The sequence below is a fragment of the Phyllobates terribilis genome, unplaced genomic scaffold (assembly GCF_046119375.1).
Source record: "Phyllobates terribilis strain yellow unplaced genomic scaffold, ASM4611937v1 Scaffold_12__6_contigs__length_324123572, whole genome shotgun sequence".
Classification (NCBI taxonomy): Eukaryota; Metazoa; Chordata; class Amphibia; order Anura; family Dendrobatidae; genus Phyllobates; species Phyllobates terribilis.
In genome coordinates, this window is record NW_027362772.1 from 259,885,565 (window position 1) to 259,911,403 (window position 25,839).

Consider the following 25,839-nt stretch of genomic DNA (forward strand, 5'->3'; position numbering starts at 1 on the left):
TGAATGTGAAGTAAAACAAAAGACCTGCAAAAAACAAACAGTGCAACATGTTTAATGAAATCCAAAGCAGAAAAGGATTTTTAGCCCGTAATATATGCAGTTAACAACTATATATATATATATATATATATATATATATATATATATATATATAATATAATATAATAATGTCACCACACGTGACCAGCCCTTTTAGTTGTACAGTTGCCTTTAAGACCGGAAACCTGTGCAACCGCATAGGACACGAGTACAGCACAAAGCAATCTGTGGCAGAACTGGCAGAACGCGCTCGGCGCTCAGCTGCTCTGGTCTGCTGGTGGGCGGGGCTTGTGACGTGTAGCTTCGGGAGCTCTCGGCAGTTCCGATTCGGATAGGAGACGACAGGTATGAACGGTCCCAGCCTCTTCTGATACATAAGCCCGTATACCCGCCCGTATCGCCCCCGCACACAGCACGGCGCCGCCATACATCCGTATCACACGCCGTCAGTTTTTTTCATTTCCCGGGTAACCAACCCTCGCCCTGCCTCGTCGGCATATACCTTACGACAGGCGGAAGTGAGTTGGTTGGCACTGAGGAATGCTGGGAAATGTAGTTTTGTGGTGTAACTTCGAACGTTGTAAGAATGTGCCGGAAAACTACATTTCCCAGATGTCATTGCTCGCTTAGGAAAGAAAAAAAAAAAGCCTTCAGCTTACCCTGTCCTGTGTGAATTTTCCGGGTAAGGCTGGTGTGTTAATATCGGGGAAATGTCGTTTTGCTGATGGGGGATTTAGTTGTAGAAGAAGGGGGTCGTTGTATCTGAGGTCTAGTGCTGTGGTCCACTAGTCACCCTACTAGCCACTGGTGACTATCCTGGGGTGACTGGGGTTTTCACACCTCTTTGACCTTCAGGCTGAAACTTTCTATTATTTTGTATGTCACATGTATGGCAAGTCATCCATGTTTTGTGATATCGGTGAATGGCGTCATCCCTTTGGAAACAACTTCTCAAATTGTCGCTTTTGGGGGTCGTTTTTAAATATAGATTGTATAAGAGGCTGAAAAAGAGCCTTAAGGGGCTGTCCAGGCTTGGAGGGATGCAACTGCATGCTGGGAAGTCCGGTTACCGATGCAACTGCCCAACGTCCAGTGCAGATCCTTCCTGGGTACAGGACTAATTTATAACTTCCTATGCATTGCAGGTTTCAGCTGCGTCTTATAGCGTTGTGTGAATACTCCTGGACGAGCCAGTTTTATGTAAATGAAACTTAAAGGGGTCATCCACTATCTTTGCAAACGTTACAACGGATAGGAGTCATTATAAAAGAATGGCTCCCTCATTCCCCTGCTCCAGTGGTCCCAACGGCAAGTCACCTGACCTTGTAGCCAACCAGTGGCCTTAGTAGTCAGTTGACTAATTATCGGACCCCCATCACTTCTGGAGCAAGGAGAGGCTGGTGGGACCCCCCCAGCTTAGTCGTTGTCTTTCCTTTTATATCGATCCCTGCTCTTCCTAACTGTTTCAAACATAGTGGACGATCCCTTTAAATATTCTGTAAAGCGTCTGAGCGCAATCAAATATTTTATTTTTTCATTTCTCATGATATATATATATATATATTATAATATAATATATTTAAGATCTGTTTTTCTTTTGGCGAACAAAAGAATTCAGAGGCCAAAAAATGCTACCGAGCCAGTCCTGCTCACAGCTGAGGATCTGCTACAATTGTACTTATACAATCATGTTCTAGCTTTTGAGATAATTGGATTTTAGCTGTGCGTTCGTCATCCAGAATACAGTACAATACATTGCAAGCAAATTGGGTTTTACAAAAGTGGAAAATACCCAGATTTGGAGGCCGGGAGCGAGATTCACATTAGAAGTCGCTATGTGCTTTGTAAATGCCAACTGACTAGTCCCCAAGAGCCGCGGATCCCATTGAAGGAGTAGTCTGGAAAGCTCCTGCGCCGTATGCAAATTAATATTTAAGAGTCTGCTGGGCGTGGCCTGGCCTTGTCACTCGGGCAGGCCCTAGTCCTGAAGCTGCTCAGCTGCACTTTTGCTGCGGATTGCCATTGCAATATCCATGGTACAGTCTGCTTCTAACGTAGCCTAAATAAACTGTATGACAGGCTACACTTGTGCATTGTAGAGGATAGTCCGTGCTATGTGCTTCGCTGAGGATGGCCCTGTTTGGATAACCTTATGGAAAATTCTTCTGTAAGGCGGTTGAGGTCGGTACAAGTAGTTTTGTCCCTGGATGGAAAAGTGAATTGTCTATTCGTTCTCGTGAAAATGGTGCAACCGGATGGGAAATGTATGGGAACAGCTTTGTATAATAAGAGGTTCTGCAGATTCTTAAAGGGGGTTGTTCCTTCCAGTCTATCTTACAGGAGGGGAGTGGCACCAATGACGACGCGGTTACACACATCTGCCGGGATGTGGGGTATTGTATACGTACCCCATTCTATAATAGGACAGGTGTATGCTACCAGCCGGTATGGGATGTCGTGTGCGCCTCTGTCCTCCCGATGAGGAAGATAGTGCTGCTGAACAGCTCCTCTTTTAGGTTTTCTTGGGATTTTAAAATTCGTTTCATATATCAATAATATCTGATTGCCAAAGTTCAGAGCCAAGTGATTGCAAACAGCAGCCCCACCACTCATGCCTGGATGACATTGAAGAGAGCAGCACAGCATAGTCTGTCGGATCCCCACTGATGAAATGTGACTGCGCTCTTAAGGGAGCAGGCAGACGGCCGTATAAATCAGTCCGTGCACTGCGCTCTGGCTGCGGCTCTCCTGATCTGAAAGTGACGGCTGTATAGAAATATATGAAGGGTCGGGAGAGCCGCCGGTCAGGCTATGCTCTGCGGTCCGATCTCTGTCTCATTTATACAACCATCTGACTGCGCCCTAAGGGGGGCCGGGTTGTCAGTGTTATTGTCCTAGAGACCCTCTTTAAGAAGCTGCAGAATTTTCACTACGCATTGATTTTTCTCACACATTTCCTGGGCGGCTGCATTAGGTGATTGACCATGTAAGATCTGGTTGTGGAGGAGGAAGCAACGTGGGCAGGACGTGGAGCTATGACCCCCGGCGATCTTGTGACGGGGCAGGTTATACACACAGCTCCGGGTCTGGAGAGGCGAGAGCTAAAGCCATGCCTCATCAGTCACGGGCTTACAAAATGCTTCAAGGACTGTTAGACCAGGGTCCTTCTTCTGGCATACAGCTAGGTAGCCACCTATGCATTGTCCCTGCAGTGGTAAATGGCGGACAGTTATCTAATATCAGAGCTGTTCAAAGTCGAGTGAACGAGGTCCACTAATACAGAGCCGGTCTCTATTCTGGTTCATAGAGGGGGTCCTGAATGCCGGCCCCTTCTGTGATACCCATTTTGAGAAGGGGTTGTCTTCATGAGACAACCCTTTATACTTTTGATTTATTTCTAAAGTGTTTTGCAGTGGGGGTCCCAGTGCTGAGTCCTCACCATTCCCTAGAATGAAGGGTGGAGAAGGACTCTGAGACATGTCGCTTCTAATTGTCTCTGCTCAGTGTAGAGTCCTTATAAATCGATGGACTTTCTAGGAATCTGGACGTCACTCGTTTTGCGCTTGGAGGAATCGTGCAACACTGAGCCGAACAGTAATAAAGGGGCTGAGTGCTCATCTGAGCGCTTCTACCCCTTCAATTGGGGTCTCTGCATTCAGACCCCCATTTAACAAAACTTTGTGTTACTATGACCTGTCAGAAGTTTGTTGAAACGATGGATGCCATTTACAGGAAAGGCTGCAGCCTACCGTGCCCATTGTGTTAGCGCTTGTCACCTGGTCAAGAATGGTCCTTAGGATGGACCATCAGTATCGGATCTGCGTTGTTGGTCACACATTCACTTACTGGCCTGCACGTCCGAACTATCCCATCCACCGACGAGCGAGCGTTTTGGGAAAACTTATGTCGCTCATTGCACCCTGCGCCAGTCATATACCGTGTCCTCAGCCGTCACCAGAAGGTATTGTACAGCTAAGGCTCTAAACGTACGTGTCTACGAGGGTCAGCTGCACAGAGCACCTATGCTTAGATCCTTTTTTGTTTTTTCACTTTCCATGTCTTTCTGGATCCAGAGGCCTCGCTAGCAGCCCCATCCTGTAAGGCTGTGTGCAGACAGTCTTTGGAGGTGTTTTAAAAACAATTTTTCAAGTGGAAACTGCTTCGGGGAAAGTACATTTTTGGAGGTGTTTCTTTTCTTGCAGAATTCTGGAAAAGTTTTTTGTTTTGTTTTCCTGAAGCGTTATTTGCACCTCTTTGATTGGACAGTGACAACTTTGGAGAGGTTTCCTTCAGGATCTGCTTCAAAGAACTGATCTGCTCAGAGAAAAAAAACAAAAAACTGTGTGAACGTGAACATTTCCCAAGGGATGAGCTTCTTTGATAGGACTGTGTAGAGCCTACAACTCCCAGAGTTCCCGGTTGCTAGGGCACAATAGGAGTTGTAGTTCCACAGCAGCTGGAGTGTCGCAGTTTACTGATCCCCGATTTATAGAGAGACGTCCACCGGAGCGCCCCCTATTGGAGCAGAGGAGATGAAATGGGGTCCAGCCCCTGCTTGTGCTGTGCATGCAGCCATTTTTGGCATCTAATGCTCTCAGTAGGCAGCAGGTACACGGCAATCGCTGATTCACGGCCGGTTATCAGCTCATCAGACTTGTGACACGATCAGCTGGATCCGTGCCTTCATATCCTGATAACCTTCCCTGCCTGCACTATTACCTACATCCAGCCATAGATTGGCTTGACACGACCCGTTTTACCGCTCCTTAGGATCAGATTGGTGGGGGGCTGGCTAGCCAGTCCTACTGTGGCCGGGAGTAAATCTGCTACATGGTGAAAGAGCTGCGGGGATCTAGATCCGTACACTGCTTACTTCTGGCTAAAGCAGGACCTGCAAACAGTTGATTTGTGAGAGTGTCTTTTGTCAGACCCTCCTTCCACCCAATGATCTGATGTTGATGAGCTGTCCTGGACAACCCCTTTAAGGCAAAAAAAAAAGAATTAAAAAGCCTAAAGATGTTGTCCTGATGGGTATATAAAAGTCAAAGACTTATACAGAGCAGTGATGTGATACGATATAATCCCAATACTGGGTGTGTGGAGTACCACAGAGCGGAGACGTGTCTCCTGTCACACCGGCGGTCCGTCCTCGCCTGCTCGTATCTACTACATCTATCCCGTTTTACTTGTAGACATCATATAGTATCTCTCCAATACGGAGTGAGCGTGGTGCCGACCCCTAAGGTGACAGGACACTGACTTCTCCTGTAATTGATAAGCAAGGTAAAGTAGTCATTTAGGGTAATTGGCAGTCTACTAAAATGATGGAGGTGTGCCTGTTACACAATGGCAAGGGATCAGCGCTCATTAGCTGCGTGCTGCAGAGCCATGAATCTCGCCAGCACAGATCGGTAATCCGCGGCCTATCCTGAGGATAGGCAATCAGTTTTGTAGCTCTGGAGACCCTTTTTTTTATGGATGCACCTAAGGTCAGTCTCACACATCCGTGTGGTTTACGGTCCCGAGTATCTACCACAGTATACGTACCGGCTTTGGGTTTCCTGACCTGAAATCCACAGCCTCGTAGTCTGGGTTGGTTCGGGTTCGTACGGACTCCGATACATGGAAACGTCAAACCGGTCCAACAAGAAGTGTGTCGATTTATTCCCAAAGACAGCCATAAGAATTGTGATTACAGCTCCGAGATAAAGTATCAGCCATAAATCTGGGTCAGTGCAAGATTTATAATGTCTGATTTACAGTTGCAAAATGATTTATGCTTCATATAAACTATGCTTGACACATGGACATGCCTTTTAATGGACCGAGGTTGGTCTCTGCAAGTACATCAGCCGACTTGCATTGTGACTTTCTAAAATGAGCTGCAGTTTCTATCGCCGGTGATTCTTGTCGGTCCGGTTCTCGGAGATCACGCCCAGATGAAATTCTGACTTTCGGTGACAATTTGCCAGCTCACTGTTTGTTTACATGAGACTTCTTCACCTCCATATTATTTGAGAAAGCTGTCTGGTAACGTACAGTACAGACCAAAAGTTTGGACACCCCTTCTCATTTAAAGATTTTTTTCATGACTATGAAAATTGTACATTCACACTGAAAGCATCAAAACTATGAATTAGCACATGTGGAATTATATACTTAACAAAAAAGTGTGAAACAACTGAAAATATGTCTTATATTCTAGGTTCTTCAAAGTAGCCACCTTTTGCTTTGATGACTGCTTTGCATTCTCTTGATGCGCTTCAAGAGGTAGTCACCGGAAATGGTTTTCACTTCACAGGTGTGCCCTGTCAGGTTTAATAAGTGGGATTTCTTGCCTTATTAATGGGGTTGGGACCATCAGTTGTGTTGTGCAGAAGTCAGGTGGATACACAGCTGATAGTCTTACTGAATAGACTGTTAGCTGCTTTTTTCTTGCCATAATACAAATTCTAAGTAAAGAAAAACGAGTGGCCATCATTACTTTAAGAAATGAAGGTCAGTCAGTCTGAAAAATTGGGCAAACTTTGAAAGTGTCCCCAAGTGCAGTTGCAAAAACCATCAAGCGCTACAAAGAAACTGGCTCACATGAGGACTGCCCCAGGAAAGGAAGACCAAGAGTCACCTCTGCTTCTGAGGATAAGTTTATCCGAGTCATCAGCCTCAGAAATCGCAGATTAACAGCAGTTCAGATTAGAGACCAGGTCAGTGCCACACAGAGTTCTAGCTGCAGACACATCTCTACAACAACTGTTAAGAGGAGACTTTGTGCAGCAGGCCTTCATGGTAAAATAGCTGCTAGGAAACCACTGCTAAGGACAGGCAACAAGCAGAAGAGACTTGTTTGGGCTAAAGAACACAAGGAATGGACATTAGACCAGTGGAAATCTGTGCTTTGGTCTGATGAGTCCAAATTTGAGATCTTTGGTTCCAACCACTGTGTCTTTGTGCGACGCAGAAAAGGTGAACGGATGGACTCTACATGCCTGGTTCCCACTGTGAAGCATGGAGGAGGAGGTGTGATGGTGTGGGGGTGCTTTGCTGGTGACACTGTTGGGGATTTATTCAAAATTGAAGGCATACTGAACCAGCATGGTTACCCCAGCATCTTGCAGCGGCATGCTATTCCATCCGGTTTGTGTTTAGTTGGACCATCATTTATTTTTCAACAGGACAATGACTCTAAACACACCTCCAGGCTGTGTAAGGGCTATTTGACCAAGAAGGAGAGTGATGGGGTGCTACACCAGATGACCTGGCCTCCACAGTCACCAGATCGAGATGGTTTGGGGTGAGCTGGACCGCAGAGTGAAGGCAAAAGGGCCAACAAGTGCTAAGCATCTCTGGGAACTCCTTCAAGATTGTTGGAAGACTATTTCCGATGACTACCTCTTGAGTGTGCAAAGCGGTCATCAAAGCAAAAGGTGGCTTCTTTGAAGAACCTCGAATATAAGACATATTTTCAGTTGTTTCACACTTTTTTGTTAAGTATATAATTCCACATGTGTTAATTCATAGTTTTGATGCCTTCAGTGTGAATGTACAATCCTCATAGTCATGAAAATACAGAAAAATCTTTAAATGAGAAGGTGTGTCCAAACTTTTGGTCTGTACTGTATGATGGCGGCAGTCGGGTTACAGACAAACGTGGGGGATTGGTTTTTCGCCAGGAATACACACGGTTGCAGTGTTTGGGGGGCTTTGAATCCTCACTAAGACACATTGGATTTCTTTGGTCAGAAATTACTTGCAATTTATAGATTTCAAAGTAAGACACGTGGGATTTGGTTGTTTCTTTTTTTTTTTTTTTGTTTTGTTTTACAGCCCAATCGCAGACCTAAAATTTTCCTCCAAGTTGCTGAACAATTACATAAATGGGTTTGATTGCACAACTTGTCTGATGCTGGCCATAGCCCCCGAGGAAGGCTGTCACCGGCTATAGCCCCCGAGGAAGGCTGTCAGCTGCCAAACCTTTATTAGTCAGATAGCAAAAGCCCCCCCACACACATTAGACTTGTGGGTTCGGCCGACATTCTAATGTGTTTGGGATCGCTGGTCAACTGATCGTTCAGGGTGATGTGGCTCGGGCATGTCAGATTTCGGTCTGCCGATCTCCTCGTTCTACTGGAGATGAGCCGCCAGCTGACATGTCTGTCGGCAGCTTTCTCGTAGAGAACACGTTGGCGCTCGGCAGAACGAGCGCTCCTGTGTAGGGGGAGAGACCAAAGCATCACTCAGCTGACAGCCATCTAATATGTATGGGGGGCTTAAGGCTATGTGCCCACGTTGCAGAAATGAAGCAGAAAATTTCTGTTTCATTTCTGCAAGTCCTCTCCCGGAAAAACGCATGCGGAATTCCGCACGTGTTTATCGTGCGTTTTCCACATGCGGAATTGCCTTGCGTTTTTTATTGCATTGCAAAGGCAATTCCGCAAAACGCAAAATGAATGGACATGCTGCGGATTTTTCTGAGCATCAAAAACGCTGCGGAAAAATCCGCAGCATGGGCATTGAACCTGCGGAATCCCCTTGGGGACCATGGGGGGCGGATTACCTAGCGTTTCACAAGCGTTTACGCTGCGGAAATTCCGCAGCATATACGCTTGAAAAACGCTACGTGGGCACATAGCCTAAGTCTCCTGACTCCCCCATACACATGAGTGCTTGTCTCTGGTCTCAACATCTCTCCCCTAAAAACAATACGATTTGCCGTTTTTCAATTACAACTGCCCGATCCTCCTACAGATGATGTTGGCGAAGTCAGGAGGCCTTCATACATATCAGATGATGTGGCCGTCCACCGAAATTTTCTGGATCAGCCGACTTGCACGTATTAAATTAATGAGGACCTTAAAGGGAACTTAAACCATTTATATGGCACTGTAGCCATTTAAAAGAGAAGCAAGTTGATCCCTTTATGACCCCAAAGTGATGCTCCAGTCGATATCAGGGGGTTTGGGGGGGGGGGGGGGGGGCGCGCATCCTATATACAGTAATGCTGCCAGTGTCTGATTCAGTGGAGAGCTTCCCTTTAAGGGGTCTCTAAAAATTTGATGTCTCGTTACTAATTACTTGGATCCTAGAAATCAACATCATGTAGAACTACAAAGCGTTGCTCCATCCTGTACCATCGCTATACACCATCATCCCATATCTAGTCCTACAGCTAGGACACCTACACCCCAATATGTCCTAACTAGACCATTACACAGCGGATCCCGTGGAAGGATTACTACGTCTAATCTCCCATCACCATATAAATGTAATATCCTTTTTTCCTAGTTGTACATCGCTGTTGAACAAGTTGGTGCCGTATAAATATATATTGTAGATTATTAATTTCTACAGCTATACAGTAAGTGTCTGCACACATCTCTACAACCTCTGAGGTTTCGGATGTGAATTGTATTATTCTGATCTCATCCAATTGTGTTTTTCCAGAAACAGAATGTCAGAAGGCGACAGCATCGGAGAATCCGTACATGGCAAGTCCTCGCTGGTGTATCGCTTCTTCTCACGGCTCGGGCAGGTACGCCATCTGCTCAATGCTGTTTCACTTCTGCTTTTTACCCCTATTTTATTGTATTCTCTGTAAATTTCTGATGTTTGTTCCATTTTTAGTAAAGTGAGAAAAGTCGCCGCTATTTTTAATCTGCCCGTAAGCATGAGATGTTTTCGGCAGATTATCGCCGTGTCCATTGGACGTCTACATCCTCGATAGATGTTAGATGTCACAGGGAAGAAAGATCCGACGGGTCACCCTTTTTTATGTAGTTTTTGTTGGATATTGCGCTGTTTTCCCCTCCCTTTACAAGTCTGTGGAGCCCGTCAGAGACCGCTGTCGTGTGATGGATCCCGCACATCTTTGTGTCTTGCTTAATAAACTGGAACCAAAATGCTGATATGATCGGAGTCCAGGACAGGCAAGAGATCCGTAGCTCCCAGACTAAGGGTACATTCACACATCAGTTTTTATCATGCTTGTGTTGTCTGTAAGGGCACGTTCAGTTTTTTTACATTAGTATATGTAAGCCAAAACCAGGAGTGGGTGATAAATACAGAAGTGGTGACGTGTTTCTATTATACTTTTCCTCTGATTGTTCCACTCCTGATTTTGGGTGCAAATACTCATGCCGGGAGGTATATATTCTATAAGCACGGGTCCCCTTGGATAACGGCCAAATCCATTGGAGCGCCCCCTACTCCAGCTAAACTGAATCGTCTCTGCGATCTGTCTAGTATGCAACCCAACTTTCCTCATGTTGTGACTTCTCCCAAATACTGATGTAAAATACCGAACGTGTGAACGTGGCCTCAGACACACACTAACCCGTAACACTTAATAGAACAACTCGCACACCTGTGTGGTTTTGTTTTTGCAGATCCTGTCTATGGGGATCTGTGAAAAACTGAAGACATCAGCTTTTCATTTTTTTTTATTCATTGCTTAATGTCAATAATAAACACAGTTATATGAAAAAGTTTGGGCACCCCTATTAATCTTAAGCTTATTCTTTTATAAAAATTGGTGTTTTTGCAACAGCTATTTCAGTTTGATATATGTAGTAACTGTTGGACACAGTAATGTTTCTGCCTTGAAATGAGGTTTATTGTACTCAGAAAATGTGCAATCTGCATTCAAACAAAATTTGACAGGTGCATAAGTATGGGCACCCCACCAGAAAAGTGACATTAATATTTAGTAGATCCTCCTTTTGCAAAAATAACAGCCTCTAGTCGCTTCCTGTAGCTTTTAATGAGATCCTGGATGAAGGTATTTTTGACCATTCCTCTTTACAAAACAATTCCAGTTCAGTTAAGTTTGATGGTCGCCGAGGATGGACAGCCCTCTTCAAATGATCCCACAGATGTTCAATGATATTCTGGTCTGGGGACTGGGATGGCCATTCCAGAACATTGTAATTGTTCCTCTGCATGAATGCCTGAGTAGATTTGGAGCGGTGTTTTGGATCATTGTCTTGCTGAAAGATCCATCCCCTGCGTAGCTTCAACTTTATCAGTGATTCTTGAACATTATTGTGAAGAATCTGCTGATACTGAGTGGAATCCATGCGTCCCTCAACTTTAACAAGATTCCCGGTGCCGGCATTGGCCACACAGCCCCAAAGCATGATGGGACCGCCACCAAATTTTACTGTGGGTAGCAAGTGTTTTTCTTGGAATGCGGTGTTTTTTTGCCGCCATGCATAATGCCTTTTTGTATGACCAAACAACTCAATCTTGGTTTCATGAGTCCACAGGACCTTCTTCCAAAAAGAAATTGGCTTCTCCAAATGTGCTTTTGCATACCTCAGCCGACTCTGTTTGTGGCGTGCTTGCAGAAACGGCTTCTTTCGCATCACTCTCCCATACAGCTTCTCCTTGTGCAAAGTGCGTTGTATAGTTGACCGATGCACAGTGACACCATCTGCAGCAAGTTGATGCTGCAGCTCTCTGGAGGTGGTCTGAGGATTGTCCTTGACTGATCTCACCATTCTTCTTCTCTGCCTTTCTGATGTTTTTCTTGGCCTGCCACTTCTGGCCTTAACAAGAACTGTCCCTGTGTTCTTCCATTTCCTTACTATGTTCCTCACAGTGGAAACTGACAGGTTAAATCTCTGAGACAGCTTTTTGTATCCTTCCCCTGAACAACTATGTTGAATAATCTTTTTCAGATCATTTGACAGTTGTTTTGAGGAGCCCATGATGCCACTCTTCAGAGTAGATTCAAACAGGAGAACAACTTGCAAGTGGCCACTTTAAGTAGCTTTTCTCATGTTTGCATACACCTGGCTATGAAGTTCAAAGCTCAATGAGGTTACAAAACCAAAAATGTGCTTTAGTAAGTCGGTAAAAAGTAGGTAGGAGTATTTAAAACAAGAAAATGATAAGGGTGCCCATACTTATGCACCTGTCAAATTTTGTTTGAATGCAGATTGCACATTCTGTTAGTACAACAAACCTCATTTCAAGGCAGAAACATTACTGTGTCCAACAGTTATTACATATATCAAACTGAAATAGCTGTTGCAAAAACACCAATTTTTATAAAACATTAAGCTTAAGATTAACAGGGGTGCCCAAACTTTTTCATATAACTGTATGTATGTATGTATGTATGTATGTATGTATGTATATATATATATATATATATATAATATATGCCTACAAGTAGTATTCAACCCCTGCAGATTTAGCTGGTTGACACATGCGGAATTAACTTGGCATTGTGACATTTGTACTGTAGATCAGCCTGGAAGTGGGAAATGCACTGCAGCAAATATATATATATATTTTTTAAAACATAAAAAGTTAATTCAGAGCGTCATTTATTATTCAACCCCTCAAACCACAAGAATTCTGTTTGGTCCCCCTAAAGTATTAAGAAGTAGTTCAGGCACCAAGAATAATGAGCTTCACATGTGTGGATTAAAGATCTCTTTTGCCAGCCTTTTCTGACTATTTAAGACCCTCCCCAAACTTGTGAACAGCACTCAGACATGGTCAACATGGGAAAGACAAAGGAGCATTCCAAGCCCATCAGAGACAAGATCATGGAGGGTCACAAGGCTGGCAAGGGGTACAAAACCCTTTCCAAGGAGTTGGGCCTACCGGTCTCCACTGTTGGGAGCATCATCCGTAAGTGGAAGGCTTATGGAACTACTGTTAGCCTTCCACGGCAAGGACAGCCTTTGAAAGTGTCCTCCCGTGCCGAGGCCATGCTTGTCCGAAGAGTCAAGGCTAACCCAAGGACAACAAGGAAGGAGCTCCGGGAAGATCTCATGGCAGTGGGGACATTGGTTTCAGTCAATACCATAAGTAACGTACTCCACCGCAATGGTCTCCGTTCCAGACAAGCCCGTAAGGTACCTTTACTTTCAAAGCGTCATGTCACGGCTCGTCTACAGTTTGCTCATGATCACTTGGAGGACTATGAGACAGACTGGTTCAAGGTTCTATGGTCTGATGAGACCAAGATCGAGATCTTTGGTGCCAACCACACACGTGACGTTTGGAGACTGGATGGCACTGCATACGACCCCAAGAATACCATCCCTACAGTCAAGCATGGTGGTGGCAGCATCATGCTGTGGGGCTGTTTCTCTGCCAAGGGGCCTGGCCATCTGGTCCGCATCCATGGGAAGATGGATAGCACGGCCTACCTGGAGATTTTGGCCAAGAACCTCCGCTCCTCCATCAAGGATCTTAAGATGGGTCGTAATTTCATCTTCCAACAAGACAACGACCCAAAGCACACAGCCAAGAAAACCAAGGCCTGGTTCAATAGGGAAAAAGTCAAGGTGTTGGAGTGGCCTAGTCAGTCTCCAGACCTTAATCCAATTGAAAACTTGTGGAAGGAGCACAAGAATAAAGTCCACATGAGACACCCAAAGAACCTAGATAACTTGGAGAAGATCTGCATGGAGGAGTGGGCCAAGATAACTCCACAGACCTGTGCCGGCCTGATCAGGTCTTATAAGAGACGATTATTAGCTGTAATTGCAAACAAGGGTTATTCCACAAAATATTAAACATAGGGGTTGTATAATAATTGACCCACACTTTTATGTTTAAAATTTAATAAAATTCAACTGCGCAACATAACTTTTTGGTTTGTAAGATTTATGCTTCTGTTCATAAAACCTACTCTCGTTTGCAGTTTGAAGGCTCTAACTTATTTGCATCTTATCAAACCAGCTAAATCTGCAGGGGGTTGAATACTACTTGTAGGCACTGTGTGTGTGTGTGTGATATATATATATATATATAATCTTAAAAACACGATTGTGGGACAGCAACAGTTAATTCCCAATTGGAATTGGAAACCACAATGGAGAAAGATGCTATAGTCTCCTCAAATGCCAGTAGGTAATAACCAACCGTGAGCAGGCAGATCATTAGCTGATCACAATGTCCAGTCAATGCTTAGAGTGGACAACAGATGTCCCAGTGGCGGATTGATTCCCTCCTGTAACAGTGTTATTTAATACAGAATAAGCAGCACTATATATACCGTGTGTATGTTAGCCTATTTGCAATCAATAAAGTCTGCAATTAGTAATCGAAACGGTTTTGTTGGTATAATCGCACAGTATAGATATGCAAAAAACCTAGAAAAATGGAACGTCCTCACCCATTAGTAGTAGAGTGCACGTATAACATCAGGAGGTTCTCCGGACAAATCCTGCAGTAGTCCAGGGCAGAGGCGTGTAGTTCTGCCCTTATTCAATCCCTGTATGGCTGGCACTATCCGGACACCCCTTTGCTCCTGCCCTGACAAGGGCAGTCCACATCTAGTTACTGCAATAGTTAGCCCTGCACTCTCCCTATGTGTCCCGACACGTTTCTTCCAACAGGAGTCCTCAGGGGACTTATGAACATAGGTCTGTAGGGTCTCGGCTAGTATGCTAGTTTTCAGAAACCATGCCTGTCTCCACTGGTTCTATGTGAAGCACTGGATGGTCAGAAAGCAGGGCTTACATGCATGGCAGGAATCAGTATGCATAAAGCACAGGGGATGACACTGGTCAATTGTCCAACAGACTTGTCATAATAACGAGAATATAGCATTCTGCAGCTGTGAGCCGTCCCTGCTACTCACCGAATATTCCTAGCTCAGAGGAGCGGCCGGCTCCATGCCGTCAGTGCTTGCTTGAAACGCAATCCGATTGCAATGGACCGCGTGAACATCACTTCCGGTGACGTCCGCGTCATTGTGATGGTGCCGATCTAGTGGACGCACAGCTCCTCATTGCTCCTGTATGAGGCACACTGCCATTTTGGTGGTGATTTTAAACATGGCCCCATATACAGTTGAAACCAGAAGTTTACATACACTATATAAAAAGACAAATCTGCATGTTTTTCTCAGCATCTGACATGAAATCAGAATAAACCTTTCCCGCTTTAGGTCAATTAGGATTACCTAATTTTTAATATTTGCCAAATTCCAGAATAATGAGAGAGAGAGAGAGAGAATGTTTTAAGGCATTTTTATCACTTGCTGCAAAGTCAAAAGTTTACATACACTGATTACTATGCCTTTAAACAATTCTGGACTGCCCATATGATGAGGTCATGTGTTTGGAAGCTTCTGTTAGTTTTTTTTTTTTGGCAACATCTGAGTTAATTAGAGACACACCTGTGGATGTATTTTAATGCACGCCTGAAACACACTGCTTATTTGTGTAGCATCATGGGAAAGTCTAAAGAAATCAGCCAAGATATCAGGAAGAGAATAGTGGACTTGCACAAGTCTGGCTCATCCTTCGGTACAATTTCAAGATACCTGAAGGTGCCTCGTTCATCTGTACAAACAATTATACGCAAGTACAAACACGATGAGAATGTCCAGCCATCATACCGCTCAGGAAGGAGACGGGTTCTGTGTCCCAGAGATGAACGTGCTTTGGTCTGACATGTGCATATCAACCCAAGGACAAAAGTAAAAGACCTTGTGAAGACTATGGAGGAAGCTGGTAAGACTGTGTCAATATCCACAGTGAAACAAGTACTGTATCAACATGGGCTGAAAGGCCACTCTGCCAGGAAGAAGTGATTACTCCAAAAGAAACCTAAAAGGCCAGATTAATGTTTGCAAATGCACACAGGAACAAAGACCTTAATTTTTGGAGACATGTTCTGTGGTCTGATGAAACTAGAATTGAACTTTTTGAGCATAATAACCATCATTATGTTTGGAGGAAAATGAGAGAAGCTTGGAAGCTTAAGAACACCATCCCAACTGTGAAACACTGGGTGGCATCATCATGTTGTGGGGTTGTTTTGCTGCAGGAGGGACAGGTGCACTTCACAAAATAGATGGCATCACGAGAAAAGAAGATTATGTGGCAATACTGAAGCAACATCTCAAGATATAAGCCAGGAAGTTAAAGCTTGGGATGAAATGGGTCTTCTAAATGGACAATGACCCGAAGCATACTGCCAAAATGGTAACAAAGTTGCTTAAGGATAACAAAGTCAATGTTTTGGAGTGGCCATCACAAAGCCCTGATCTCAATCCTATTGAAAATTTATGGGTAAAGCTGAAAAGGCTGCGAGGAAGGCGACCTACAAACCTGGATTAGTAACACCAGTTTTGTCAGGAGGAATGGGCCCAAATTCCGACCAACTATTGTGAGAAGCTTGTGGAAGGATATCCCAAACGTTTGACCCAAGTCATTCAGTTTAAGGGCAATGGTACCAAATACTAATGAAATGTATGGAAACGTTTGACTTTGCAGTAAGTAATAAAAATGCTTTAAAACATTCTCGCTCTCTCATTATTCCGGCATTTGGCAAATATTAATAATGATGGTAATCCTAATTGACCTAAAACGGGAAAGGTTTATTCTGATTTCATGTCAGATATTGAGAAAACCATGATATGTGTCTTTTCATATAGTGTAAACTTCTGGTTTCAACTGTATGCATAGGTAGAAGCTACAGGATGGTGATCAATCTCTTAATAAATATATATATATATATCTATCTCTGTCTGTCTGTCTGTCCAGGAAATCCCGCGTCGCTCATTGGTCCGGCCGCGGCCAACCAGCGACGCGGGATTTCAGAAAAAAGATGGCGGCCGTTAGCGGCTCATCTGCCGCACGGAGGTCAGCGGCGATGCAGCCGGGAGATGAGCGGCGCTAGCAGCAGAAGGACCCCAACCAGCTGGGGCTGCTGATCTCCCGACGGCAAGTGTGAACGGAGGACCGGGGAGCAGCGCTGCCGGTCGGGATGCTTCTGCTGCGAGCAGCCGCTCATCTCCCAGCTGCTCGCAGCGGAAGTACCCGCACAGGCAGCGCTGCTCCCCGGTCCTCACTAATATGACGCTGATTGGTCGCAGCCAGCAGCAGCAACCAATCAGCGATTTTTGGCACCAAATTTAAACACCGCTCTGCTGTCGGCCGCATACATATTCTAGAGTACCCGATGCATTAGAATCGGGCCACCATCTAGTCTACTATATAATCGGCGCGTCGCTGATTAGTCCGGCCGCGGCCAATCAACGACGCGGGATTTCAGAACAAGTCGGGAGATAGCAGGGCTGACTCCGCCCATGTGGTCATGTGACTCACCAACTGCCCATGACGTACTGAACATGTTTTGTTAGTCACAGTGTGTGACGTACTTCTGTCACGTTTCATTCACAGTGGTACGCGGAACAGGAGACCCCCGGCTGCAGCCGCAAATAGTCGTGATGTAAGCGGAAGCAAGAGCCGGCTGCAGCCGGGGGAATTACGTGCTGGCTGCGCGTGGTCAGCGATGTTGTCACAAGCAGTATTCACAACATGACGTAATTACAAAATTCATTAGGGGCCCCGGGGGGATACATTGGGGGGTTAATTTGAAGTAGTGCACAACCCATTTAAACACTGCTTCGCTGATTAGTCGCGCCCGGTCGGCCGTATACATATTCTAGAATACCCGATGCGTTAGAATCGGGCAACCATCTAGTACTCCATTAAGAGCCAGGGTGTGTACCTAAACGGGTGAATAGACTTTCACCATAGATGCTAATCTGGCAAGAAAAAGTAGAGAAAGGACATTGTTTAAACTTACAATCTGTGTTTGTCAACTCCTTTATAATAAATAGGATTACCTCTGGCTGGAGGATTAGTTTATATCAGGTGATATAGGGAAGAATGATGGTATTTAATAAATGTTAGGATGGCACAAGGCTAATAAACCAAAGAAATTATGGAATAGCCTCACGTTTCCCACCTTTTTATTATGAGTTTGACAAACGCCGATTTTTTTTTTTTTTTTATTTATTTATTTTTTTTCTCTCGATGCAAGTAAAAAAAAAAAAAAAAACACAGAAAAAGATGTGTGAATGCAGCCTGAGGCCACGTTCAGACGAGCGTTGCAATTCTCACCAGTCACGTCTGCAGCTCCGTGCCATGTACCACCTTGTGTAGCCACGTGACATTGAAATTACAATGGTATCTCCTGTAAAATGGACTGAGATAAGTGCGTGCTGTGATTTCCATCCCTTGTCTGCACTAACACATGGGGACCGATTCATCAAGACATTTAATAAATTCGGTGCATCTTGTCATGTGCCTCGCCAGAAATATTACTCCAGCCAGGGACTGGATTAACTTTTCAGGTAAAAGTTACGCCACTAAATGATGTAACTGTTGGCCAATGCGGCTGGCAGGCGCCGCCACTCCCCACCCTGCTAACCTTGGCGGAGCTGACCGGGATTGGTTCGAAAACACCAAAAGTCGCCAAAGTTTTGGACCACTTCACGTGGCGCAAACATTTTTGCCACTTTTCAAAAGTGCGATGAATCTTCCCCATTGACTTTCATTGGTCAGGGTGATGTCCGTGTCCATTGCGGTCACACGAAGAGTGTGATGATGGAAAGTTTGAGTCAGAACAGGTTGTCAACCTTGTGGCTGTTTCTATTCACTGACGGAAAACTGGGCAGCCACATTGGTATTGCAGTATAGGTACGGCACAGTAAGGTGGTCCAGGTGTCTATTCCGGGGAGAAGGAGTCAGACTTCACTCCTCCGAGATGCAGTGATATTTTGTCCCATAGTTGTACGGCACTAAAGCCATTGGATAGACTAACATCCATACGAGTGAGAAGTCAGTGGTGCTCATCAATAAATGTCCCCATACACATTGGATGGAAGTTGTCTTTCGTGTGACCATCCATCTGATGTGTATGGAGCTCTCCCTATTCTCCCCAACAGATATCAGGATTGGGAAAGTGGAATTTCAACTCCCGATACGTCTGCCGCTGATAGGAGCCTCCTCTCCCCATTGAAAATGTAGGTTCTCAGAATTTTCCTGAAAGTGAGAACCTATTGATATCTATAGAAAAATGTAGTGGCCATGCTCAGGAACCGAGCTGTGACCGTCACCTGTTTTTCACTGGTGTGTTAGCTATGTTTCTATTACTGCCTGTGATGATAATGAGATAACTGCTAACTCTTCTCCCCGTGCTTACCGTACAGGCTGAAAACAAGAAGTGTAAAATCCAGGAGGGGGATGGTGTAAGATGCTGTAATTTTTATTGCGAAGCGTGTCAGCATACCGGTGTAATCTGACACTGGGTAATTGCTTCTCGGTGAGTCCACGGGGTCACAGCGAGTCCTGGATATTCCTGAGCAGGAGGCTTTCAGCAGCCACCCTCCTCTCTGGCCTCTTCAATGGCTGAACCCACTGATATCTGCAAGCTCACAGATGTGTGTGGGGGACCTCCCAACATGTCTGATTTTCAGACTGCCGACCCTTATGATCACATTGAGATAAGCCGCCATCAGAGGAACCTCTCGTAGGGGAGATGGAAGAGTCGGGAAAGAGCGATGCCGGCCGCACCATTGTCCCATAGCTATTTATTGTGTATGGGGTCAGAGCAGAAACTCCTCCCGTCACTCCAGATCTGTCTTATTACGGCATTTTCTAATAAGTTGTCAGCCAGACGCCGCCGTGTATCACTGATCCTTGCGTCCGTCTGTCCTTATCTTAGTAGATAATGCCCATCCCCCTACGGTAGCGATTACTGTATTCTGCTGTCCGTCTGATTTTCATGGCGCTCTCTGCTCCTGATTATCCGTGTCATTGTAGTGCAGCGCTCGGATTATCCGCCACTATCGGGAAGGTTTCAGAATAGCTTCAGGCTGGGAATAAAGGCATGTAAATTGTTCTTAGTCTTGTATTAATGTCCTATATGCATAATATCCGAAAACCCCGCTTAAAGGGGCTTTCTGGTATTTTAAGAAAATAGGCCGCGAAGAGGCATAGTATAAAATAAAGCGGTACTCGCCCTAATCCCTGTCCCCTCCAGCACCGCCACTCAGGAGACCCCTGCCGGTCTGTCTCCGGTCATCTACCGGTCATGTTGGATATATGACGGCATCATTGGGAATTAAAGGGGTGAGCGTAGGTTATGTCTTTTTTTTTTTTTTTTTTTTTTTTATAAAACATTCCTCCTTGTGGCTTGTTTTCTAGAAATCCGTTTATTTAAAGGAAGAAAGTTAAAAGTGCAGGAAAGAAAGATGGATTTATTTAGGTGCTGGGGGGATCCCAACCTTGTGAGCCATGTTCAGCCGAAATATGGTGACAAGTCACGTTCTATGCAAAGAAATTTTAGACGCTCCCTGTACGCTGCGTCGCATGTTATAATTATTTGTGTGCCCCCTTAAAAACTGGGATTACCCTGAGTACCCCATGTAACAAAGTAATACCCCTTCAGGGCCGTCTTTAAAAAGTATGCTTTTGTGTACTTTAAAGGAGTAGTCCCATCGGCAAGATTCAGTCCCAATAGTAGTAGTAGTTAGTCTCCAATTAGAAATGTAGTATAGTTCTTCTGATTCGCTATGTCACTTACCCCATGTGCAGGGCATTACAGTAGCTTCAGGTATCCCTGGTTATGACCAATCGTATAGTGACAGTTGCTAGTGGATACCTAAAGCTACTGCAATGCCCTGCACATGGGGTAAGCGGCAAGTAAAAGGGGAGGGGGGATGGAAAGGTAAGTAGCAAGGTCTCAGGACCCGCCACATGGGACGTGTGATAATGCAGGCAGCCATTAATGTGAATTGAACTGATGGCCGCCCGTGTGAAAAGTGAGCAGGCGTAGTCCTCCAGAGCAAGAGACGCTGCTGTAGCAATGTCAACAATGTCACCCCCACCCCATTCTCCTGTGCGCGGAGTTGTGTAAGAAATGCAGCAATACATCCTCTCATAAGCCCATCTAGTACTCCGCTCCACAGCCCTACATGGGAAGGATTTAGGGGATATCCATATGCAAATTGCCTCTTCAGAGAAAAAGAGGACTTGAACTCTATAAAATGCATGAGAATTTGGAACTACTTATACTTTTTGTTTGAGTTTTTCACCGTTCCAGACCTGTGTACAGTAAAGCATTGCATCTGTGTTTCAGGTTTACCAGTCGTGGCTAGACAAGTCCACGCCGTACACAGCCGTGCGATGGTTGATGACCCTCGGTCTAAGCGGTCTCTACATGATAAGGGTTTATATACTACAGGTAACTTCTTCTTCCTTCTTTTTTTTTTTTTTTTTTTTCTTTTAATACATTTATAACCTGTAAAATATTCATGTTTTGCCCCCTTTTTTTTCCCTTTTTTTTGGTTTTGCCCCCCCCCCCCTACTTTTTTTTTTTTTTGTTTTTTTTTCCACGTGTGGCAGCAATGGATGATTGTGATGGAAGCACTCCTAATTAGCGGGTCGTGTTCCTATGATCTTTTTTCTTTTTCCCCAGGGTTGGTACATAGTCACGTATGCCTTGGGTATCTACCATCTAAATCTCTTCATAGCATTCTTGTCTCCGAAGGTAGACCCGTCCTTACTGGAAGATTCAGGTACGGTGTGTTAGGGTGAACACTTTGGTATGTTCACTCGTTGCCTGCTCCTGGCCTAATGGATATGATCAAGTGCATGCAAGAAAGAATAACATCAGACACACACACCGTCGGATGTAAGCTCTCCTTGATCAGCTATGGCACAGCTCCAAGTGTCTTTCTTCAACCCGAACATAGACTTATATAAACTGTAAATAGGGGCTCGGTTAGCCCTAGAATGTGAGTAACCAGATGTATTCATTGGTTAGTCCATGGGCAGATCCATGAGGTCATCAGGGTGGGTTTGGTCCATGAGGTCACCAGGGGGGGGGGCGTGGTCCATGAGGTCACCAGGGGGGGGGGGCGTGGTCCATGAGGTCACCAGGGGGGGCGTGGTCCATGAGGTGTGTCGCTCTGTGGTTGGTTAGTCTTATAGAATGCGGCTTCCTCCCAGAACAGCATGGTGTGATGAAACCGGAAATGGCAGCCATCCTTTGATCTAAACAAGTTTATGTAAGGTGAAATAATACACTTTGAGTCTTTTCTCTCAATCTCCTATGTCTTTAGGTTAATTAAGTATTTGATCCTATGGCTCTCCTCAACAGGTGTAGCACTGTTTCTCCTTTGTATCAGTTCAATCTTTGCAATAAATGCTGCAAATGGTCAACAAGATTTTATATTCAGGTGCCGTCGGGTTTTGAGCCAGGTATTTTCCCATTCCCCGCCACTGCACCATGGAGAGAGAGCAGATCTGCACCCAGGGACAGGAAACCCTACAGCTATAAAATTAGAGCTTTATGGTTTCCGGTCCTTGAGGGAGGGCCTACGGCTCCCTGGTGCTGCCGGGGAGCGATGATCTTACCTGGGGCTGAGATCCCAGCATGGCCAACGTGGGTCGGCATTCAGAGGTCCCTGACAGGCTGAGCAGCCGGCTGGCAGGGACATCTCTCTGGGAGCACGGCCGGGCATGGTGCATCCCTGGGAGCCGGCAGAAGGAGAATGACGTCTGGTCCGGGGGCATGTCTTGGTATGGCGCGGTGCTTCCCCAGACCCCGGCTCAAGCCACGATAAACAGTTTTTTTTTCAGGCTTAAAATATTGATGCCCTTCTTGTTATGATAATTATGAATATCAGATTGGTGGGCATCCACCACCTGCCACCCCACCAATCAGCTTCTTACAAGCTCCTGAGGCTGCCGGATGTAAACAGAACATCGATCCGTACCCTGTGTAGTGCCAACATGCTGCAGATCCGATCCTACTGAAGTGAATAGGAGCTGCAGTACCCAGTAATGGCCACTACACGGCGTACAGAGCGTCGCTGTGCAACCTCTTACATCCGGCTGCTTGAGCTTGGCACAGGGGCTTGTCAGGGGTAGGACGTCATAAATATTGTAGTCTGGAAAACCCCTCTAAGTGCATTCGATGACTTCTGTTCTGCATATACTTTATATCTCTGTCTTATCTTGTAGATGAGGGGCCTTCCTTACCCACAAAACAGAATGAAGAGTTCCGTCCGTTCATTCGGCGGCTGCCAGAATTTAAGTTTTGGTGAGCGCTACTTTTTTTTTTTTTTTTTTTTTTTTTTTATTGTGCAGCTCGACATAAAAAAAAAAAAACGACCTCCACTGTAAAGGGGTTGGCTAAGTTAAAGAAAAAAACTTTCTAAAAGGCCATAAACTGGCACATAACCCTATAAAGGTCTTCATCCTTTACCTTAGTTGCTCAGTAGAGCACCCCCCCCCCCACCCCCTCCACACCTTCCCGCTGCCATTGTCTGGGCGGTGCAACTGTTGTAGAGCTCAGGTTTACCATTTCAGCCGGCCGCAAGATGGTGGAGGCCATGTGATTTGCCCACCTGAGCACTTTCTCTACTACATCCCCTTCAGGGCGGGAGCGGAATGTGTTGCGGGCGGGAAGAGGAGTCAGAAACTGCTCGGTCTGCACATGCGGTAAAAGCGTCGAAGAGGAGGCAGCTGGGGTCAAGCGGGTAAATCACACAACAGACACCACCTTGTACACTATAGATTGGTAGTTCCTCTGCTGAGCGACTGGGGGTCAGTATGAGGACCGGTTCAGGGTTATGGTGTTTTGAGAAATTATATTCAGCCGGTTTAGATGAAGTTCAGCTTGGCGACAACCAATTAGAGGGGTGGTCTCATTCAGAGCGCTTATTACACATCACCGCATACAGGTGGTTGTCTCTTCCTGTCAGTAGTGTGAGACTAAGGGCAGAGACAGACTGCCGTATAACTCGTGCGATGATTGCATCGCACTGCACAGACTGGCCAGGCCTCTTTCCTGACCTGAGCAGGTCAGTACAAGGTTTAGGATGCAATCCTCGCACGAGAAATATGGCAGTCTGTCTCTGCCCTAAGACCCCCTATTGCTGATTGTGAGCTGCTGCTTTTACCATGAGAATCAGAGGAGAGGCAGCTGCGCTTGGGCACAACTCTCCGTCCTCCAGTACAAGACCCTGGACACAAGGGGGATGTCTTTGGGGTCTATATATGTTTCTCTGAGCCTCCTTTCCTTTGTTGTTTCCAGGCATTCAGCTACTAAAGGCGTGGTTGTGGCGATGGTGTGCACCTTCTTTGACGCATTCAATGTCCCCGTCTTCTGGCCAATCCTGGTCATGTATTTTATTATGCTTTTCTGCATCACTATGAAGAGACAAATAAAGGTAAGGTTTTCGGCTCGCCGTTCCGTTGGTTGCACGGTGCACGACCGTCGCCTTCCAGCCCGGAGGCCGTACGGTAGGGATAAGACTGCTGGGGATATAGTCGAGGTTCTGGAAAGTCTTTAGATCTAGCATAAGTGAGAAAACCTGTCATAGACACATAGATTTGGGTTGGGAGAGTCGCTGCCAGATCGGGCATTGTGGTCTATATACGGACTCTAGTGTGAACACAGCCTTAATGGATTTGCAGCATCGCACTAATTTCTGCCCTTTTTGTCTTGCAGCACATGATTAAATACAGATACATCCCATTCACACATGGCAAGCGGAAATACAAAGGAAAGGAGGAAACCGGGAAGCCATTTTCCAGCTAGAAGAAACTTGTCACCTTCTTTATGACTTTCTTATGTAAAAATTAAACCAAGAAAAAAAAAAAAGGAAAAAAATCAGTTTTGAGCCATTGTAACAATGCCTTTTTATCCATATAAGCATAGGTGATTTTAAAGAGACCTAACAGACGTAGGCGGCCGAGGACGCTCTTACCTTTCCTCTACACGGCCCGTGTCACCGCCGGGTGTATTGGCACCAGACCTCCGGGCCGCTAATGAAGCAATGCCATCCGCACATTGCGGGGGCGGCCATGTTCAGGCTTGCACTAATACCTAGAATATATGTCCTCGTCACTGTGTTCAGGACTGACCCGCAATGTTCTTCTGAATGTTGCCTGATGTCAATAATGGCTGCTCCTCCTGTGTGTAAGAGGCAGGTCCACTGCCGGGGATCGCAGGTCGTCGTGGCTCATACTACTTTTATCATTTCTTATTAAATATCCGGCACTGTTTAAGTTACCATTTATTATTTATTTTGTATTTTTCTGACCCAATTCTTGCAGCACTTTCATGAGAGAGACGAAATGACCAAATGAGATTTAGGCCCGAGTCTGGATTAGGTAGAGCCCATTATAACGGCACCTCCTGCGCGACGTCACCTTGTTACCCAGGTTGTACCCCCTCCCGTAAAATCCACCATAATGCATGTGTGGTGAGTGATTTACCTCCTGGGCCTGGCACTCGCATCCATACATTTTTCTGGTATTTTACCATCACCGTTTAATAAAAATGGAATTAAATCAGGTTAATATAAAGTGTCCTGTTGATGTCTGGCCATAGACCCTTGTGGAGTGTGGGAGATATGGGGGGCTGTTCTGCATTAGGCCTCGCTTTTTTTGTTTTTTCCTAATATAGGCTGTCATTATTGCTGCTCTATTCCAAAAGATGGGTGATAAATGTACGATCCATTATGGTCACAATATGTCCGCTGTGTGCGTGGAGGAGTAGTAGGCATCTGTGACCACTAGATATGAGCAGCAGCCTGGGAGCCCAAAAACTACCTCCTACCATCCGGCATTTCCAGCTCCTCTTTTCAGTAGCCGGCCTGGTGTGTGGCATCACGCCGCATCAATGACGTAGTGCCAGACTAGCTAATCAAAACAGGAGCCGGAGATGTCAGCAGGTTGCAGACGGTTTGCTAGACTCCCTTCCCGCAGTCACAGATTATTGCCCTGGCTGCTGGACTCCCTTCCCGTGACCACAGACTGCTGCCCTGGCTGCTGGACTCCCTTCCCGCGACCACAGACTGCTGCCCTGGCTGCTGGACTCCCTTCCCGTGACCACAGACTGCTGCCCTGGCTGCTGGACTCCCTGCCCGCGACCACAGACTGCTGCCCTGGCTGCTGGACTCCCTGCCCGCGACCACAGACTGCTGCCCTGGCTGCTGGACTCCCTGCCCGCGACCACAGACTG

The 25,839-nt window shown here is 45.7% G+C and overlaps 1 protein-coding gene across 2 annotated transcripts; it reads left to right on the forward strand.

Annotated features, from left to right (window-relative positions):
• The first annotated feature begins 235 nt into the window (after nucleotides 1-235).
• Nucleotides 236-24,885, forward strand: RER1 (retention in endoplasmic reticulum sorting receptor 1). Of its 2 annotated transcripts, none has more exons than XM_073656901.1 (7): nucleotides 236-384; nucleotides 9,481-9,568; nucleotides 20,941-21,045; nucleotides 21,280-21,379; nucleotides 22,830-22,908; nucleotides 23,905-24,040; nucleotides 24,322-24,885. In XM_073656901.1, exons 2-7 carry the CDS (start codon nucleotides 9,488-9,490, stop codon nucleotides 24,409-24,411), a joined length of 591 nt encoding a protein of 196 aa, XP_073513002.1. In that variant the 5' UTR covers nucleotides 236-384; nucleotides 9,481-9,487; the 3' UTR covers nucleotides 24,412-24,885. The 2 variants fall into 2 exon arrangements, with proteins under 2 accessions (XP_073513002.1, XP_073513003.1); XM_073656902.1 differs by lacking the exon at nucleotides 236-384 and adding an exon at nucleotides 601-721.
• The last annotated feature ends 954 nt before the right edge of the window (nucleotides 24,886-25,839 follow it).

Excerpts from the sequence above, each read along its gene's own strand:
- RER1 (XM_073656901.1), top strand. The coding sequence starts at position 9,488 with ATGTCAGAAGGCGACAGCATCGGAGAATCCGTACATGGCAAGTCCTCG. Across the intron at positions 21,046-21,279 it reads TAAGGGTTTATATACTACAG|GGTTGGTACATAGTCACGTA; the intron begins GTAACTTCTTCT and ends CTTTTTCCCCAG. Across the intron at positions 22,909-23,904 it reads CTGCCAGAATTTAAGTTTTG|GCATTCAGCTACTAAAGGCG; the intron begins GTGAGCGCTACT and ends TGTTGTTTCCAG.